The sequence below is a fragment of the Ceratotherium simum genome, chromosome 15, assembly GCF_057802395.1.
Source record: "Ceratotherium simum simum isolate JZ-2026a chromosome 15, ASM5780239v1, whole genome shotgun sequence".
Taxonomy (NCBI): domain Eukaryota; kingdom Metazoa; phylum Chordata; class Mammalia; order Perissodactyla; family Rhinocerotidae; genus Ceratotherium; species Ceratotherium simum.
This window is the reverse complement of record NC_141914.1, coordinates 62,369,218-62,388,683: the sequence shown is the minus strand read 5'-3', so window position 1 is coordinate 62,388,683 and position 19,466 is coordinate 62,369,218. Positions and strand designations below refer to the sequence as shown.

At 41.5% G+C, this 19,466-nt stretch overlaps 1 protein-coding gene across 1 annotated transcript in view; it reads right to left on the bottom strand.

Moving 5' to 3' along the window:
• SCHIP1 (schwannomin interacting protein 1) overlaps positions 1-19,466 on the bottom strand; it is a 581,206-nt gene that overhangs the window by 543,518 nt on the left and 18,222 nt on the right. The window contains exon 4 of the mRNA XM_087440124.1: positions 16,612-16,747. Within this exon, the coding sequence (XP_087296250.1) occupies positions 16,612-16,747 (136 nt within the window). The remainder of the gene's footprint in view (positions 1-16,611; positions 16,748-19,466) is intronic.

Below are 19,466 nucleotides of genomic sequence, written 5' to 3'. Positions count from 1 at the left end.
ATCTAAAATCCATTTTCTTGTCTTATTTTCATGTACCGTCTAGGATTATATTTCCCAGTCTTCCTTGCAGTGGGTGTGGTACGTGACTGAGTTCAGTAAAAAGAATGGGAGTTGAGTGACGTGTGTCTCTTTCAGACAGATCCAGCCCATTAAAACCTTCCATGTCTGCCTGTCCATTTCCTTTGCCCTTTCTAGTTTGCTTTAGGTTTTGACTCTAAGGTGCTTTGGAAGTCACAGACTGAAGATGGCAGAGCCTACACCTTCTTGGGTTCTCTGACTGCCTGTATGAAGGAGCGTCACCCCACTGACCTGCTCACCAGTCCAGTACTGATACCTAATCAAGAAATAAACTTCTGTTGTGTTTGAGCTACTCTACTTTGGGCATCTATTTGTTACAGCATAGCCTAAATATACCATGCATAGGAAAAACCCAGTTAATCAAGGAAAGATTCAAATTCAGAGCAGGGCCAGCAGCAAGGCTGACTAATTGTTGAGTCTTTGAATTGATGGTCTACAGCTTTGGAATTTCTCCCAATTAGGAAAAGTACAGATGACAGCTGGGATAGATCTCTAAGGGGTAGATTATGCAGCTGCAGCTACACAGATTGACAGGATGCAGGCAAAAACTCATTAGAGATTTGACAATCCTGAATAGAATCATAGGATTTCTTAGAGATCAATAAATTCTAAGTTTTTGTTTCTTTTTGATGCATTGAAGTATCTCTATGCTAGAGAGAATGAAGGGATAAATTATAATTTTGGTTCTGCTTTTTTCCCCTTTAACCTAGTTTTCCCTTCTCAAATCGATCCAAGTAGTGCCTCTCCCTCCTGGGGTTTCTTTTTCCATTCTCTTTATTTGAATTCATTCCCAGTCTCCTCCTTTCTTACTCCTTCTCAAAAGGATGGTTTCTCAGGGGGCTCAGTCAGACTTGGGTAATCATATCAGTTCTCAGAGTCACACAGGGCCTTGAACAGATACCTAACAAATGTTTGCTGAGTGAAGAAATTATTCCTGTTTCCTCTTTTTAATGAGATAACATGGTACTAATGTCTCCTCTCCATGTTCAAGTTGAAAGAGACCTTAGAGGTCCTCTAGTCCAACTGCCACACACACACACACACACACGCATGCACGCACACACACAATATAGAGTCCCCCTGCACAGCATCTCTGACGTGGCCCATCCAGTTTGTGTGTGCATATTTCTGGTGATGAGAAGCTCACTGCTTTATGAAAAAGCTTATGCCATTGAATGACAGCTCCAAAGTTTAAAAAATTGTTCTTATTTTAAATCAAAAAATTTCTCCGTAAAACATCCACTGATTGCTCAGCACTGGGGTTCCTCGGTAATAACATATCCCAGTAGAAATTCCCTCACCCGGGAGTCAGAATAATCTGGTTTCTAGCTCTGCCTTTGCAGCGGACCAGCTGGCTGACCTTAGGCAAGTTGTTTCTCCTTTCCTGAGTGAAATTTCCTCAACAATGAAATGAGAGGTAGGAAAAAGATTATATTTAAGATCATTGATAAAAATAATGCTTATAATAGAAACCTAATACACACCACTAGAGTCTCCAGGCCAGCTCTGATTCATTAGTTAACACTATATGGTAAGGCTATTTAAGCAGCCAAAAATGTACCAATTTGTATTATTATTCTATCCATAATTCTTTATCTTCTCCACTGAGATATCAGAAAAAATCTTCAGAATCATACTGAAATCCAGAAACAATGCCTGTATTTACATTCCTAGTAATCCCAACAGAAGTTAAAGTAAATTTGTAGGATTTGCTCTAAGACACTGATACTCTTTTCTAAAGTCCCTCAAATCATTGGGCTGAGTCTATCTTAGACCAGTTCTTAAAATACAAAGATATTTAATAAAATCATGGATAGTCAAAGGACATGTCAACAACATGCCAACACCATCATGTCAACACCGTGATCTGCTCAGTACAGTTCCATGAGTTCCAATGCACCCAAAATGAAACCCCAGGTGAAGAGACGTTTCTTTCCTGCCATTGTGGTGCATAGGGGTCAGAGATCAAGCACCAAAACAGCATCCTGGAGAAGCATTTGCTGAGACCACTGCAGAATGTTGAAATCAAAATGGGTTTTCCATCAAGATGGGTCTTATCAATGGAGTCAGGTGCTGTGTAACGTAGTGTGTCAAGTGCAGAAGTGCAGATGAGATGGTGTCAAAGATCCAAGTAAGATGAGAATTAGGAGCACAGGATAAATTAGGCAAGATGGAAATGGCCTGAATTCATCCCAATGATTGGCTGCCTGGGTGTGTACATGCATTTTACACGCTCTGGCTTGAGTTCATTTATGGGAGGGAACTAGATTCATTTAGAGGGACTGAGATTTAAAAGACTAGTTGAAATGAGAAAAGTTTGGTATCGAGACATTTCCCTTTGGAGGATATGACTAATCTTTCAGCTGTCTGGACATCTTTCTTGGAAAGTCCCTAAGCTCTTTTCAGTTCTCTGAAACAGTTCAGAATATGCCACAGTTTCTAGTAATATTTAAAACAAATCTCAAATCAGTTAATTCTTCTCTACTTAGGCCCAACATGTCCTATAAAGTAGGAAGGTCCCTTGTGAGTACAATTGGGAGAGGGAAGTAAAACATGATAACTGAGGACAAAACTCACTTGATAGAGAGCTCTGTGGAGAAGCATCAACCCAGGGTGATTCTCTGGGAACCTGGAGAGCTGCCCTTGGGCACTCAGATTTCATCTGAGTCCTGCCCATAATGCTGGAAACACACTAAAACAAGCCCAGAATCCATCTGGAACCAATCAGGGCCCTGCCTCACTGAAATAATCCCAAGAAGCCCCAGGTCCCTCTAAGAAGCTACCCCTTGGGACCCACCTGCAACACGTTCCACTTTTAGGTTCTCCCCTGCTGAAACTGGTCCTGCTGGGACTCTAGCTAGAAGAGCTGCTTCTGGTTGGAAGCTGTGATGGAGGCTAATGCAACAGAAATGAATCTGTGAGTACCTCGGAAAGAACTATTTCCAAAACCAGCTTATCTCTTAGTGCCAAAAAAGGTTGAAATCATCAGTAAGAACCACAACTGTTAATCAGCTCCCTCTATGTTCAGGCACTCTGCAAATCATCCTAACTAGGGTGGTTTTCACTAAGTAAATATGCCCCTAAATCATTTGTAGCCAGAGGTTCTAAAGCCTTTGCAAGGGTGGGTGGACCATGAAAAAGAGATCCATGAGCATATTTTTACATTGGCAAGAAAAGAAAAATGTCACTCAACTAAATTTAAGATTGTTCATACACATCTGCTACCACCAGAATGTGATTTAAAAAAAAAGAAAGAAAGAAAGAAAAGGAAATGTGAATAGCTCAGTCTAAATAGCTCTGGACATTTGTCTATTGTTCAAACGACTTATGCTATTTCAGCAATGATTGAAAGACTATTCAGTAGCCAAAACGTATTTGTGGTTTGTCATATAGCAACAAATTTTGGTCAAATAAATACATAGACAACCATATCTGAATTACAAAATGCGTATGCTAGATAGCTGTTGTTATAAATACATCACTAAAATGTGGGCAAAAAAGCAAGAAATAGAAAATGTTACACTGCTAACAATATCATGAGTAAATCACATCCTTGAGAGACAGAGACAAAGGTTGCGAGAGAATCAATTTCTGAATTAGGTACATTTCCCCCCATTTCAGAAACATAAAGCAGATGTACTTTACGACATGAGCCTCAAATCATCTAAATTAGAATGTTGTCTGATCAACCAGAATGATTGTCCAAAGTCCACCACCAGCAGGAATGGATATAATTCATCATAAAAGAATAAACAAAGTTTTAAAATCACAGAAGTGCATTCAACAGTGCGTGAAAGGCACTACTTATTCATTTGTAAAACTAAAAGCAGAATTATAAAATTTGGGGAAATGAAACTAAAAAAACTAGAATCATAAATCTTTCCTTCTTCTCAAAAACTGAGTTCTTTTAAATACTGACATCAGTTAAAGAAATCATCAGTGGGTCTATCAAGCAAAGCTAACAAAAATGTATGACAAGATCTCTTTAATATAAAATTAAGTCACATCATCCAAAATTTTGCACTCCATATTTTGGCACTGTCAAAATATAAGCACCATTTATCCAAAAATCTATGAGTTAAGAAGCAACAGCAAATTCACTTGGAAATTATCTATAAGAGAAAGAATTAGTTATATTTTAATTAGAGATTTATCTAAGTAAATTGCACTTACTACTGGTTTTTACATATGAGGAACACAATTGAGGGAAATAAATTCCATGTTCCAATAATATAAAAATATAGTTTTATTAGACTTTAAAATAAATGGTTTGGCATAAATAAATGTTCCAAATCTCACTTAACTGGCCTGAGAAAAGATAATTATTGGTTAAATTACTTTTTTATGACACTATGTTCTCTTAGACAAATTTGAATAGTTAATCAAAACATCTACTGGGATCATTCTTCATAGTAATTCAAAGTATCGTTTCTTCATTGCCTGTGTAATATCATAATACCATAGAACTACACCTTTGGCAATTTTAAAGAGACTGTTAAAAGATGTTTTTGAATAAACCATTTTTTTAATTTCTTGTTTGAACTGTTAAATTGGACTACTTTGAAACTAATTAAATATTTTCAATGATGCCTAAAAATACCTCTTCGGTGGCCCATATCTAACCATTTTATAAAACGATCTGTCCTTTCCACTTACTACAGGCTTTTACTGTATATATTTTATACTGGTAAATTTAAAATTTCATAAGTCATCAAATATCCCCGATGGGTCCCAACATCAGAAAACCTAGACATTTGCTCTTTTGGTAACTGAAAGTATGATCTGCAATTAAAAAGTTTAAACTATCCTTCCAAATGAACACAAATCAGAAACTACTTTTCAAAGAGAGATTTGTGTTTACAAAGGGCAACAAAAAGTACATTTCGAACTATTTAATGTGTATATAAAAATACTATTTCCAAAGCAATTGTTTTGTCCAACTGCAATGCAATTAATTTGTGGTGAATTAAAACAAAAAATTTAGATTCTCAGAATTCAAAGCATCAAACATTCACATACCAACTGATATAATGAGAAAGTAATTTTTCAAATTAATATATTAACACTTTCTAATATAATAATTTTGAATGGTTAATCCTGAATTTCAAATGTAATAAAGGCCATCACTTTTTTTTTTTTTCGTGAGGAAGACCAGCCCTGAGCTAACATCCATGCCAATCCTCCTCTTTTTGCTGAGGAAGACTGGCCCTGAGCTAACATCTGTGCCCATCTTCCTCCACTTTATATGGGACGCCGCCACAGCATGGCCTGACAAGCGGTCTGTCGGTGCACCCCCGGGATCAAACCCGGGCCGCCAGCAGCAGAGCTTGCGCACTTAACCGCTACGCCACGGGGACGGCCCCAATGCCATCACTCTTTATCATCTAAATTCAGCCTGGCCCGGTTAGACTTTGGAGTTTCCTCTCTCCATATGTAAAAATATGACACACCGAAGACAGACAACAGACATTTGGAAAACTTACACTCTCCAATTGCTTGCCCTGGTCACAGTCCCACGTCCTTGCATGCTGCCCAGACCTCTCCATGGTGCTGAAGAGTTTCTTTTGCCCATTTGAAAGGAAAGAGTTGTTTATTCGAACTGGCTTTGAAAGAAATCCATAAAGGACTGCCTGCGTTAGCAAGTAAAGTTATTTGAAGAATTTCTGTAACACATACTACTAAGGAGATGCTTTGCTCTTCAGTTATCAAGCACGATGCTCAGACAGCTCAAAAAAGATTTTGGAGCAGAAATCTTCAAGTATTGACAAAAAAGAGGTAGTGCTCTTTGGGAGATGAAGTTTGCTGATTTTAGTCAATGTTCTTCAAGATGAAAAAACACACACATAATACAGGCTACTCAGAGAATAGAGGATTCCAGAAAAGTTCTTGATCTTAATGCAGAAAACAAGCTCCCGTTAGTCCAAAGCAGCCAATTCACTTCATTCTATCATTGCATCTACTTTTTGATAAAAAATTACAAAATGAAATAAAGCTCAGGAATTCCACAAGGCACTGCACACGCCACATAAACACGTATGCATCACTCTAGCCCCAGCCTCTGTCTGCTGAAGATTATCACGCAGAAATCAGGCTCTTGTGGCTTTCACAGATTATCTCTTTCTGAGGCTGAAAGGTATAAAGAGCCACATGACACCCAATGATGTCATCTCTAAAGCAGGTCACAGTGGCTGCCGTATGTAGATGAAGTCCTTCTAGTGCAGTGCTTGGCATAGTGATTTTCTTGAAAATCTACTTGCATTAAACAGCGTGGTCTTCCACCAAGGTAGTTAACCCTATCAGTACAGTGCCACGGAGAGAGAATCAACTTATTGCTCATATGTGAAGCAGAGTCTCTGTTTCCGTAAAGATCAGCTTGTGGTGCTGCTTCAGGAAATGAATAATTGTGATTAAGTCCCGCTGAATGTAGTGAAGAAGGAGTTCCCCTCTCGGAGGTGCTATGGGAACTAGGGGAACTGTAGAGACATGCAATCTACTTCTAAAACATCTCTCCGAATTTTTAGCAACTTAAAAGAATTATTCCTTTTAAAATAAATCTATGAAGATTGCAAAATAAAAATTAAGGCAACTGTCTTCAACTCCTAATAACATTTTATTTAATGGAATTTAAAAAATGTTTTATAGACATAAAAAAATCTTACTAACACTATCTTTGAAAGGATTTGTGCATGTTTTCAAATGTTGGTATTTTACTCACTATTTTTAGATGTTTTTCAGCTCTGAATAAAGCAACAATTAAAACTTTAACTATATTATAACTAATCTGTACATGTAACTGGTAATAGCATACTTAGATATTATTTTAAAGAATGTGTAAAAATGAGAAATGCCCATTTCCATTCTGTGTAATATATTTCTTTTCTTTTTCTCAACTATATACTCACGCATCATAATTTAGGATTTCAGTCATAGTTGATATTCCTGTCGGCTAATAGTTAAACCATCTAATCTCCTTTCATGCCAGCTAAATAATCCTCATAGTCAACTTGACACATAACTTGACACTAATCTAATCAGTGCTTATGGAATGTATCCCCTTTTAATAAAAACCAAAATAGGGGCCAGCCCGGTGGCATAGTGGTTAAGTTCTCACGCTTCGCTTCTGGCAGCCCGGGGTTCACAGGTTCGGATCCCAGTCATGGACCTACTCACTGCTCATCAGGCCATGTCACACTCACTGTGACAGGTGTCCCACATAAAGTAGAGGAAGATGGGCATGGATGTTAGCCCAGGGCCAATCTTCCTCAGTGAAAAAAAAGAGGAGGATTGGCAACAGGTGTTAGCTGAGGGCTACTCTTCCTCACCAAAAAAAAAAAAAAAAAAAGAGAATCAAACAACAGAAACCTTCCTTGAAGAGCACAGTACTCTGTCATATTTTGAGAAAGAACCATAAATCTGAGGAAGAGAAAATAGAACTTTCTACACAACCAGTGCCACTGGGCAAATTCTATTAAAACAATAGTGATTGTTTTGGTATCAGAGCAGGAATAATTTGCTTCAGCACCTCCTCAAGGCATATCTATGCAATGCTAAAATATCAAAATGAAAATTGGAAAAAATATTGATCACCTGGATGTTCCGGTCATGTAAATTTCCTAGATAAAATTGATTTTTTTTGCAATTTCTATAATTCCGTTTTTTCTATACCTTAACAATGATAGGGATTACCTGGGGTATTTTTTAAAATACAGAATCCCAGGCCTCATCCCAGACGTTCTAATGCAACAGATCTGCTCTGTTTCTGGAATCTCTGTTTTCTTAAAAGTTCCCAAAGTAGTTGTTATTTGAAAAACACTGCAATAATTAACATATTACAATGTATACAATGGTATAAAAATTAAAATAAATAAAAACTATTTATGAAGGCCATATTGTTGCTACATGAAGCGTCCAGTGTTGGGGGCTCCCTTCTTCCCATCTCCTGAAGTTCCGATGACAAAACACTTTCCTAAATACTCGCAGTGTCTCATTTCCATCCTGTAATCCTCTCCATGAAGGGGGAAGGAGTTACCCCGATTGGAGAATTAGGCAAAGGAACTGAGCAGCCCAGGATCATTCTCCCTCCATTTTTCTATATCTGCCTCCCTGCACAAGATCTGTGGGTGAGGCCAGCAGTTTTTAGTGCTTCCTATGATTGGTGGGTTTTCCTAAATCCAAAGCTCAGTTGTAGGAAGCCCAAAGGTGCCGCAAGTTAGAGTTACACCCTCAAATCCAGCTTTGACAGGAAATAAAGCTGAGATTTTGATATTCCTCTGCCTAAATCTCTTGCCTTTCAAAATAAGTTCCTAAATCAAGAAGAAAAAAGGAATTATTTATTGACTTCCTAAAACCCCACCTTCCCATACTGTTTTGTTGTTGACTAGACTTGGTCTTTTTATTTAAACCCTACTAGCCCGTTAATGTAACAAGTTTTATATATGAACTAACTTAATGAAATGTGCATTTACATAATACAGCTCTATGATAGAGGCCTATAAAAAGATGTCATGTGTAAAAATCTCATTGGAAGTTTTCAAAATGCATTGTTCAACTCTTATTAACTTTATTATTGAGACACTTAGAGAGAAACTGCAGCTCTTGGAATTTTTTTTCAACAACTACTAACTCTAGAATAGTGTTTCCCAAAGTGTTCCATGGATCAACAGTCCAATAAGATGCGATTCTTATTGGGTTTCAGAGTCAAAGAAGTTTGGAAAACAGTGACCACCCCTCCTGCAAATTCAAAATGTGTATTAGCTTAGCAAGGCTCTGAGAAGTCCTGAAATAAATAAATTGGTTTATGTCACCCTTCCTCTAATTAATATCTGTCAGTAAACTATGACACTAATATTCCATGTACCACATTCTGGGAAATTCTGCTCTTGAAGAGGTTTCAGCAGTCAGATTTTTGTTAATAATAATACCTAAACCTTCTATACGGTACCACATTCTGGGAAATTCTGCTCTTGAAGAGGTTTCAGCAGTCAGATTTTTGTTAATAATAATACCTAAACCTTCTATACGGTTAATCAATGCAATGTGATTGAGTATCTCCTATAAGTTATCCGTACATTTTTACAAGAACTGCCAGCATGACTGGGGAATTACATAAATTCTGCAAGGATAGAGGTTGCGTGTGTTTGGGCGACCATTGTATCTCCAGTGCTTGGCAAAGGCCCAGCACACAGTAGGTACTCAGATATTTGTTGAATGAGCGAACAAATGATGTAGACCTAACCCAGGGATGTGAATAACTCCCCCATCCCAAATACATCTTATTTACAAAAAGAAAGTCCAAAAGAGCCTTAGGCCAATGAGCTTTCCAGAAGAAAGGAATACAATAGTAGACCTCACTCCTGTTCCACTACATGCAACCTCTCCTTGAGTCCTAAAGCATCTTTCATACTCATCCAGTAAGTGAAATGCTGATTGGGAATAATGAAACTGGATTTTGTAACAGAGGATGCACTCTGGGTCTAAATGAGAGATTTCATACTTTATCTCACCTAAGCTGTAGCATAAGGATGGATCTCTGTGCAGACAAATGCTGACACTGGATTTCAGGTAAACTGCAAAAAGAACAAGTTTTTTCTCAACCCTCTTTATCAAAAGCAAGGTACTGGGCCAGCCCGGTGGCCTAGTGGTTAAGTTCGGCACACTCAGCTTCAGCGGCCCGGGTTTGGTTCCCAGGCATGAACCTACACCACTCGTCTGTCAATGGCCATGCTGTGGTGGTGGCTCACATACAAAAAAAGGAAGATTGGCAGTGGATGTCAGCTCAGCACAAATCTTCCTCAGCGAAAAAGAAAAGAAAAAAAGCAAGGTCCTTAAAGCCTAGGTTTTTGCATCTGCACTCACAGGTCAATAGCTTTGAGACTGCGAAAGAAGATTTATTACATTACTAAGGATGAATGAGTCAGCGATCAAACAACAAACTGTCAATTTTGGATCTATAATACAAAGCCATAAAAAGGAGAGTGTTTGTGATATCTTTATGATAATGTTTTTATACAAAAATATATTCATTCAAACTGTCATATATGGTTATATATTATATAATTTCTGAAACTTTGGTAAAGAAAACATTTATTCTCTCAGACCTTGGTTTGGAGAAAAGAGAAATGTATCTACCTCTATGTAAATACCAAGAAGTCTTCTGTTTTTACATATGGTTACCATATTCTCTGAACCAAAATTTGGGACAAATAGAATGAGAAAGAATTTGTGCTGTTTAGAGTCTGAGAGGCTGCATGGAAGAGAGTTTGGGTGCTGAAACATTAGCACTCCGGGACCTAGATGTACAGTGATAGCGGGGCATCATCCTGTAACTTGTCCCCGACCTGGAAGGTCTAGGTTACTACATTATTAAGCAGCACAAGGCTTACATTCTCTATAATTTCACAGCTCTCAAGACGGTGTTGGACGGGGTCCCAGAAGGTCTTCTGTTAGAGCCTGACTTCCCTCCAGAAACAAGTGCAACTTTGCGAGGAGACTTTCTCCCTCTGGCCCCTGGATTCTTCCCGATGTGTGTAGAGCCTGGAGGGCGTACATCTCAACAGGCCACGAAACTGGAGGGCGATGAAGCAGTGTGAGGGTAGGCGCACACCGTGTTCGCAGGCAGAAGTGCTGGCTTTTGGTGGTAACTTGGGAAAGTTTGGTGGGTCACCTGGCAGCCTGCTGCTGACTATCCAGCTACTCTTGCTAAACGCCAGGACCACTGGAGCAGCCCCATAATTATGGGGGCTCCACGGCCTTCTCCCCAGGACAACCGAGGCATCGGAGTCTTCAGCGGCCAGGCCACTGCACTGGAACCCGCTCAGCACTGGACTTCTCCCCGACCGGGACTGACGCAGGGCCTGGCGGCGGCTCGAGGCCCTGCCGGCGCGGCGCTCTCGCACGGACCGCCCCGCCCGAGAGCTGACGCGCGGCCCTGCTCGCCCCAGCGCGCTGCGGCTCGTCCCCTTCCTCTCCGCAGGTCTGGAAGCGAGCCTGGTCTAGGCTTGCTTTACTACCTACGTGGGTGTGGGCCCTCAGAAGAGGCCGACTCACTCAGAGACAAAAGGACGCGCACTTGGTTTTACCCTTGGACATGGCAATTAAAAGGAGCAACACTAAAATAAATGCTGAATTTATTACTTGTGTAATGTACAGCTCCAATCTCAGAATATACATATATATGCTGAATATAGGTATACATGTGGTATATATAGTCTAGGACACAGCTTGATTCTCATGGATTCCTTTGGTGAATCGGAAAGAGACACTGTGCCCTGCAATGAGAATCAAGTCACAGATTCCACTTCTGCTCTTCACAAGTTTTCCGTAGTGTTTTCAACGCATGGAGAGATTTCAAGGGCAGATTCATTAAGCAGAAAGTTTGGGGGGGTTTTTTGGTGAGGAAGATCAGCCCTGAGCTAACATCCATGCCAATCCTCCTCTTTTTGCTGAGGAAGACTGGCCCTGGGCTAACATCCCTGCCCATCTTCCTCTACTTTATATGGGACACTGCCACAGCATGGCTTGACAAGTGGTGCCTTGGTGCGCACCGGGATCCGAACCTGCCGCTTCGCCACAGGGCCGCCCCTCAAGGGCAGATTCACAACCGACTAACATTTACCGACCCGCTTCAGGGTCCAGGGTCCAGGCTCTGTGTTGTTTTTTACCTATGTGGCGCCATTTACTCCTCACAGCCACATCAATGCGTCTCTGAGGCAGGTGTTATTTCCAGTCTGCAGAGGAAGAATGGCTCTCAAGCGTTGTCTCAGACTCACCTTTGTCAGGTCCTCTTACCAAGCCAGGACCTCATGCCAGGAGCCACACTGCCCCCTGCAGGCCGACCACAATAAAATGGGACCCGATGTGAGAGAGTGGGCGTGGCCAGCAAGGAAGGCCCCGGGCAGACGGAGCCAATCCAAGACAAACAGGACTAAGAATGTCTCCAACAGGCCTCGAGATTTTTCTGGATTTATCTGCAGGTGTATGCTAACGATTTGTGAAAAGGTTATCAGTCTAGTCATTTAGAATATACGATTCCATAGTTTCTTTCTATGATATCCTATTAGACAAATTACAGATTTCTTCGAGCTGGGAACTACAGGAGTAAGTATTTGGTCATAAGAAATTGATTAATAAAAAATACACAAAGCATTTTCCACTGTTGTCCTCCATGCAATAACTAATATTTAATGGTAAAAAAAAAGTTACTCTTTTTTCTCACTTTGAAACCCACAAGCTCCATTTCCCAATAACAGTTGCTATGCAAAATTGCTATTTGTAAAACAAATGTTTCTATTACCACATGACACAGTGTGGTATAAGGGCGCTTATTACGCAAATTGCTGACATAACTTAATAGTATCTTCCCTCCTGTTGCTTTTTAATTTGGCATTAAGCACCTGAGGTTTGAGGTTTTAATCAAAGAGCATTGAATGAGGCCATATATAAAATCAAATGAGGGTTTTTTCCCCAATTATTTCATTCATTGTTTATACCTACCAAATTGTAAAATAGTCTTAGAAATGCATTAACTGATTGTCTCTTCCACTGCTTGACCATGCAGGCTTGTATTCAATTGGCACAGTAGAGCAGAATAGTGAAGCATGTGGGCTCTGGCCCAGTGTGTAACCCAGGGCAAGTCGGTTATCTCTTTAAGTCTCATTTTCATCATCTGTAAAATGGAGATAATGATAGTCCCTCCTTCTTGTGGTCATTGAGAGGATTAAACGAAATAACCCCGGGAAAGCATTAGCCACGGGCTGGAGCATACCCAGTGCTCAGCACTTATGAAGATGATGAGTTTGAGAGCTCATACTGAAACATCACAATTGTTATATATTTTAGAGCAGAAATATTCTAAGAACTATATTAACCATTATGCTTAGCCAAAACAATCAGAGCAGAAGCATGCAAAGCATCATTCTCAGCTCAGCACAGGGCTCGCCCAGATCAGGCTGCTGGCCTCCCAGGCAGCACATGCCCATGAAAGCGGCTAGAGTGAGCAGTAATTTCAGTTATTGTAGACATGGGGGGCGGGGGAGCAGCTGGCAAGGCCCACAGATCAGGCAAGGGCAGACTGGCCTCAGTTGAGGCTAGTATTAGAGGTTAGTAGAGGGAAGGCAGCAACTTGGGACCAAACAGGCAGCTGATCAGATTCGAGAAAACAGACAATGGTATAGACAGCAACAGCAATAGATCAAGCCCAGAGAGAGAGGGCTGAGGTTCAGCCAGCTGGAGGGTTCTAGTAGGAGTGAGGGGCCCAGAGAATCCCCCAGGGAGACACCTCATTGACAGCATTTGACTTGGACCAAAGGCTTTTGACCCTGAAGTTCCAAATGGACTCACTGGTTGTTAGAGGAAGCTCATCTCTTTATGACAGGCTTAGCCAAGGGGGGCCAGGGGTCATCCTATCCCCTCCATGAACTTGAGGTCTCAGAGAGAGGTAAAACCAAGTCTTCCTGTCTGGGGATTCCTGAGAGTATCTATCAACCCTGTGGGTCTGGCAGGCTGGTCAAAGTGGAGCAGAGTCACTTTCCTTTCATTGGTCAGTGACCAACAAAAAGATATTAGAATGAATCTTCCTGAAAGAGGTCCCAGCAGAGTGATGACCATGGGAGATAAAACAACCCTAGCTAGTTATACTAGCTCCAAACAACTAAGCATAACATTTTAAAAATTATGACTTGAGGGGCCAGCCCCATGGCCTAGTGGTTAAGTTTGGCTTGCACCACTTCAGTGGCCTGGGTTCAATTCCTGGGCGTGGACCTACACCACTCGGTGGCGGCCACGCTGTGGCAGCAACCCACATACAAAATAGAGGAAGATTGGCAGATGTTAGCTCAGGGAAAATCTTCCTCAAGCAAAAAGAGGAAGCTTGGCAGCAGATGTTAGCTCAGGGTGAATCTTTCTCAGCAAAAAAAAAATTATGACTTGAGCCAGCCCTGATGGTCTAGTGGTTAAAAAGTTCAGTGATCTCACCACTTTGGCAGCCTGGGTTCGTTTCCCAGTCATGAAACCACACCACCTGCCTGTTGCTTGCCATGCTGTGGCAGGGGCTCACATAGAAGAACTAGAAGGACTCACATCTAGATATACAACCATGTCCTGGGGCTTTGGGGAGAAAAAAAAATTATGACGTGAATATTTTACCTGCCTGACAAACTATAGACTTGAGAATTTCCCAGCATCTTATATTTTCATGTTTTATTTTGTACATTCATGTCACACCACTGTCATCATCAATACCAAAGTTGTTATTATAATCAATAACCTCTATTGGTATTCTGGGCAGGGTCTGCTTGCTTTCTGAAGCTAGTTCCAAGAATATTTTTGAAAACCAGATTTGATTCTCACTGTTTATAGGCAGCCAGGAGTGAGGCAGACTTTCACACACTGAATAGAGCCCTCCTTATCCCCCAAGCGCAGAGCTAAGGCATGGTGATGTGGTGGGGAGCAGGACGCCACCCCCAATCCGCCTGACATACCCCACAAGAAACCACTGCAGGGGATACTGGAGAGAGGAAACCTCCTCTGCTAACACACAAAAGGGGACCTGAGGCTAGGCTACACTAAATAAGGTAGAGCTGTTAGCAAAGCTGTGCAAAGATAGAAATAAACGTGATGACCCATGAGGGGGAAGAACGTGCACTTATGCACAAAACACTTGAGGTGCTAGAATCAAAGCAGTGTGGCAGCGTAAACATAAAGCAAAGATAGATTCTTCCAGAATTTCAATAAAGCCAGGAGGCTAACTAAAACCATTACATATCACTGGACTCCACACCGCTGACATTGTCGGAATGGAGGCTGTGAGAAAGCACAGAGGCAGTACATCAGGACCTCCACCTCACAGGCAGAGGGACTTCTGATCTTCAGTTTCTATCATTCAAATAAAATCTTTGAAGTCATTTAATTTCCACTTTCTATTGGCATACATAGCGAAGGCATCCCAAACAATCAATTTTCACATTATTTTTCATTCGCAAATCATGAGTTAAATACAAACTTTATTAAACTCAGACATTTTCCAGTGTGGTTCATGAGCGCCCTCTAGTGATAGTGAGTCCAGTTAAGACCATTCACTCCCACCAACAATTGTCTGAAAACAGTGCAGGTTCACTAAGCAATCACTTTTTGCTGTCAGCTAACAATAGATCTTATCCCACTGTTATTTGCACAGCTATAAACTCATCTTACTGCTTCTATTTAGATTCTATAACTAGATAAAACTGTTCATTAAGGAATATGCAACACAATTATCTGAAGACAGGGAAGCCACCCAAGTGCCCAGCAAGTGATGAATGGATAGAGAAGATGTGGTATATACATAAAACGGAATACGACTCAGCCATAAAAAACACAAAATCGTGCCATTTGCGACAACAGAGATGGACCTTGAGGGTACTATGCTAAGTGAAATAAGTCAGACAGAGAAAGACAAACACCGTATGATGTCACTCATGTGTGGAAGATAAACAAACACGTGGATAAGCAGAACAGATTAGTTGTTACCAGAGGGGAAGTGGGTGGGAGGAGGCCAAAAGGGATGAAGGGGCACATACATTATTTTGGCTGTTTGGTTTGCAACTTTTTACAGCTGAATAAACATCATTGCAAAGTAGTCAAGGAAGATTTTTTTGAAAATAACACGCTTGTGTAGTTACTTCATTCTCTTCCTAGCTTCTCTCAGCACTCCAGTGACTACCATAAAGGACCACAATGACTAAATCCACAAAACCCTGCATTACAATTGCCTGACCCTACTACATTTGGCATGTTTTTAAAAAAAATAAAGACTTGCATCAGATTCCTTCATTCTTTAGCTCTGTACCCCAGAGTTCCTAAATTGGTGGCCCCTGGCACAATTGTGGTCTGTAGGCATGGTCTATTTACGTTTTAAACTTTCTTACTGTTGCCAACATTTAAAAACCTGGATTTTTGGCATCTCCTGGGGAAACAAAATGACCTTTGGCCACGTCTGTCCTGCATCCCTACATGGCAACATGCTTCCAGGAGTGAGTGCAGCTGCTCTTTGGGTGAGGCCTGTGTCCTTCGGTTAGCCGGTCACAACTCAGCCCCCATCAGCCACACGGTTACTCACCTGGCCCCTGTAGGAATCTGGGTTGCAATCCCTGAGTTTGTGACCCCTTTTAATTCTTCCTATGAAAGTTCTCTTTGTAATCCTTATAACCAAGTTAATCGTCTATCATATTAGCTCCACAAAATGCTACCAGAGGCACAGACTAAAAGGAATATGCCGTTGTAAAGAAAAGTAAAAAGATATTCTCAGTAATAGAGGAAGGTCAACAAACAAGTAGTTTAGGTTGATGTCAAACGCAATCAATTCCCTCAGCCTTGATCAAGTTCACCTTGTGTTTATGAATGGTGTCTTTGCTTTGAGACCACAAAGCCCTCACTGTGGGTTCACATACAGCAAAGAAGCACCGTCAATCCTATCGCAAACCACCTGCTCCCCTAGAGCCAGAGCCCCGGTGCCCGGCAGTGGGCCAGGCAGGCCATGAAAAGGAAGCGGGCACTCACGGGCGTGCTGCTGTCCGAGAAGGTGTTCATGCTGACGGAGCTGCTCAGCTTGTCTGAGGACACGGACGGCGGGGACGGGCTCCTCTTCTCCAGCGGGTCCCGCCGCTGCAGGTGCTTGCGCCACGCACGCTGAATGCTGCAACAGAAAGCCAGCACACGCCGTCACTCCCCGGCACAGCCCGCAGGCTCAGGAAAGCACCAGGAGGCTGAAGGATGGGCAACAGGTGGAGTGTGACGCGGGAAATCAGAAGACCTGGACGATCTGTCTCACTGGCTGACTTTCACAGACTCGGCTGAGCTAAACCCGTCTACAAGAGTCAACGTAGGCAGAAAAAATCATCAAAATGAAACCAGTTTGCACGTGCACTTGGATACATGGGACACAAAATCTTTCAATTCTCATCCTCTGTTTCAAGTGAGAGTAACGCACAGGCTGACCTATCAGTCTTCCATTCACTCGGTACGACACTGTTGAGGGACATTTTGCGCGGGGGTCAGCCCCCGGCTCCTGACAGGCTACAGTGCAGCTGTAGGCTGCCATCACACAGGGAAGGGCGCCCGGGCATTACACAGTGGAGTCTGCATGGCCAGACGCAGTGGCCTGGCTCTGGGGACAAGACAGGCAAGAGCCCTGCGGTCACAGACTCTACACACTGTGGAAGGAAGCAGGTAGTGTACCACAAATGAGCAAAAACATGGACAGAGAAGACAAAACATCAGAAAGCTCAAGTAACACCTAATTAGGTGCTGCTTGAGATCCCACCCAAAGAAGCTGTTTATTTCCTGTGATTAGCATCCAAAAAGTCATCCTCTGCTTTGGATAATAGAAACCTAATCTTTGTGACAGCTAAAGACTTTTTCCCACTTGGCCTGGCTTCTAATCTTCGAGATTAACATCTAGGTTTTCACGGGTGCTCAGTGAACAAAAGCTACCCTCTCCTGGGGGTCAGCCAGACATGAAGATCAATGGTCAGGATTCAGCCTCTTAAAATAGTTTAAAAGAGTTGCACTAATTCCATCACTATCTGTTCTAGAGTCCTGGAAGCATCTGGTCTTCTATAATTCATCGACAGACTAAGACCAAGTGCTAAGACCACGTACTAAGTTACTAAGGCTCTGTGAATTATAATGCTCAAGGAAAAGTCCAGAAGCTGCAGTGAAACAATACCTTGGGAGCAGAGGCCAATTTTCCTGGAGCTGTGAAGCTTAAGCTTCAGGGGCCCTTACTTAGAGGCCAGGAGCTTCTTCCAAGACCCTACAAGGTGCTTTTTGTGGTTTGTGAAAAACTGCAAAAGTATGGGCCAGCCCGGGGGTGTAGCGGTTAAGTTCGTGCACTCTGCTTCAGCGGCCTGGGCTTCACAGGTTTGGATCCTGGGCACGGACCAACGCACCGCTTGTCAAGCCATGCTGTGGCGGCACCCCATATAAAGTAGAGGAAGATGGCATGGACATTAGCTCAGGGCCAATCTTCTTTAGCAAAAAAGAGGAGGATTGGCAATGGATGTTAGGTCAGGGCTAATCTTCCTCACAGGAACACACAAAAAAATTGCAAAAGTAGATAGTTTTTAGGTTTTTTTTAAGGGCCCTCCAAATTATATGTACACTCTAGGCCTTTTTAAAGCAGGATCTGACCCTGCCTTGGGTTATGTGTGGTCACTGTTTTATATGCAATGCCTGCTCAAAATGCATCCTTATTCATTTATTTTTCTTTGGTTCAAAGATTTTAAACAGAATCTCAAAGAAGGTCCTGTAAGATTACATGCCTGAGTTTGGTAGTCCTGTTGCTTCTTCTGGGACCCATTTTATTAAGGGAGTATCAAACTTTTGGAAGCTGTTAGTGATATCACATCATCTAACGTGAGTCTCCCAGAGCCCTGCTGACAAGTTCTGCTGCTTGAGGGCAACTAAAGTCTGCAAACCTGCCCATCAAGGGCTTAAACATGTGTGACATTTTAAAGGTGACTTAAAAAACAGAAAATACTGACAACTCATAGAACGCCCACAACTTTATAAGACTTGGAGGTATTCCTCTCTCTCTCTCTTTTTAATTGCCTTGATTATTCAGCAAATATAGAAAGAAAATGTAGTGGCTATACAGGATATTAGATTTTAGCTTGTTGAACAGTAGGGGGCAGTGTGACACTTTTAAAGAACAAACAATGCTGGGCAAAACAGAGATAAGGTCTGCAAAGGGTCCCCTTCCCCCTCCTGGTCTACGGAATCTGGAAGGTGACACACCAGTTTTCCTTAAATCAGAGATTAAGAAGACAATATTCTTTTCTTCCAAGTGGATGGATATTCTTTTCTTTTTCAATTGACAAGAGAATGTGACAATATTAAATACCTTTAAAATGTGTATTAACATCACCTGTAAGTCCACTCACTTCCTTAATAAACAAGCTATTTTAATTTTTTAATATTTACCTTACTATCCTTGTCCACATATATGGAAACAATTTTACTTAGTTGAAAGCATATTACACTATATTTTATTCTTTTTTGAAATTTAATATGATACAAATATTTCCCATGTTTTACTTGTCCTTCATAATTACAGTTTTAACACCTGCATGACAGGCTGGACAATGTCTTTAAACAAGCATCAGGGGTTAAAAATGAGAGACCAGTCATGTCCTATGAGACTATTACTCTAAATTGCTACTTCGCTTTTTGTGTGTGTGTGAGGAAGATCAGCCCTGAGCTAACATCAGATGCCAATTCTCCTCTTTTTGCCAAGGAAGATTGGCCCTGGGCTAACATCTGTGCCCATCTTCCTCTACTTTATATGGGATGCTGCCACAGCATGGCCTGACAAGCGGTACGTTGGTGCGTGCTCGGGATCCGAACCTGCGAAC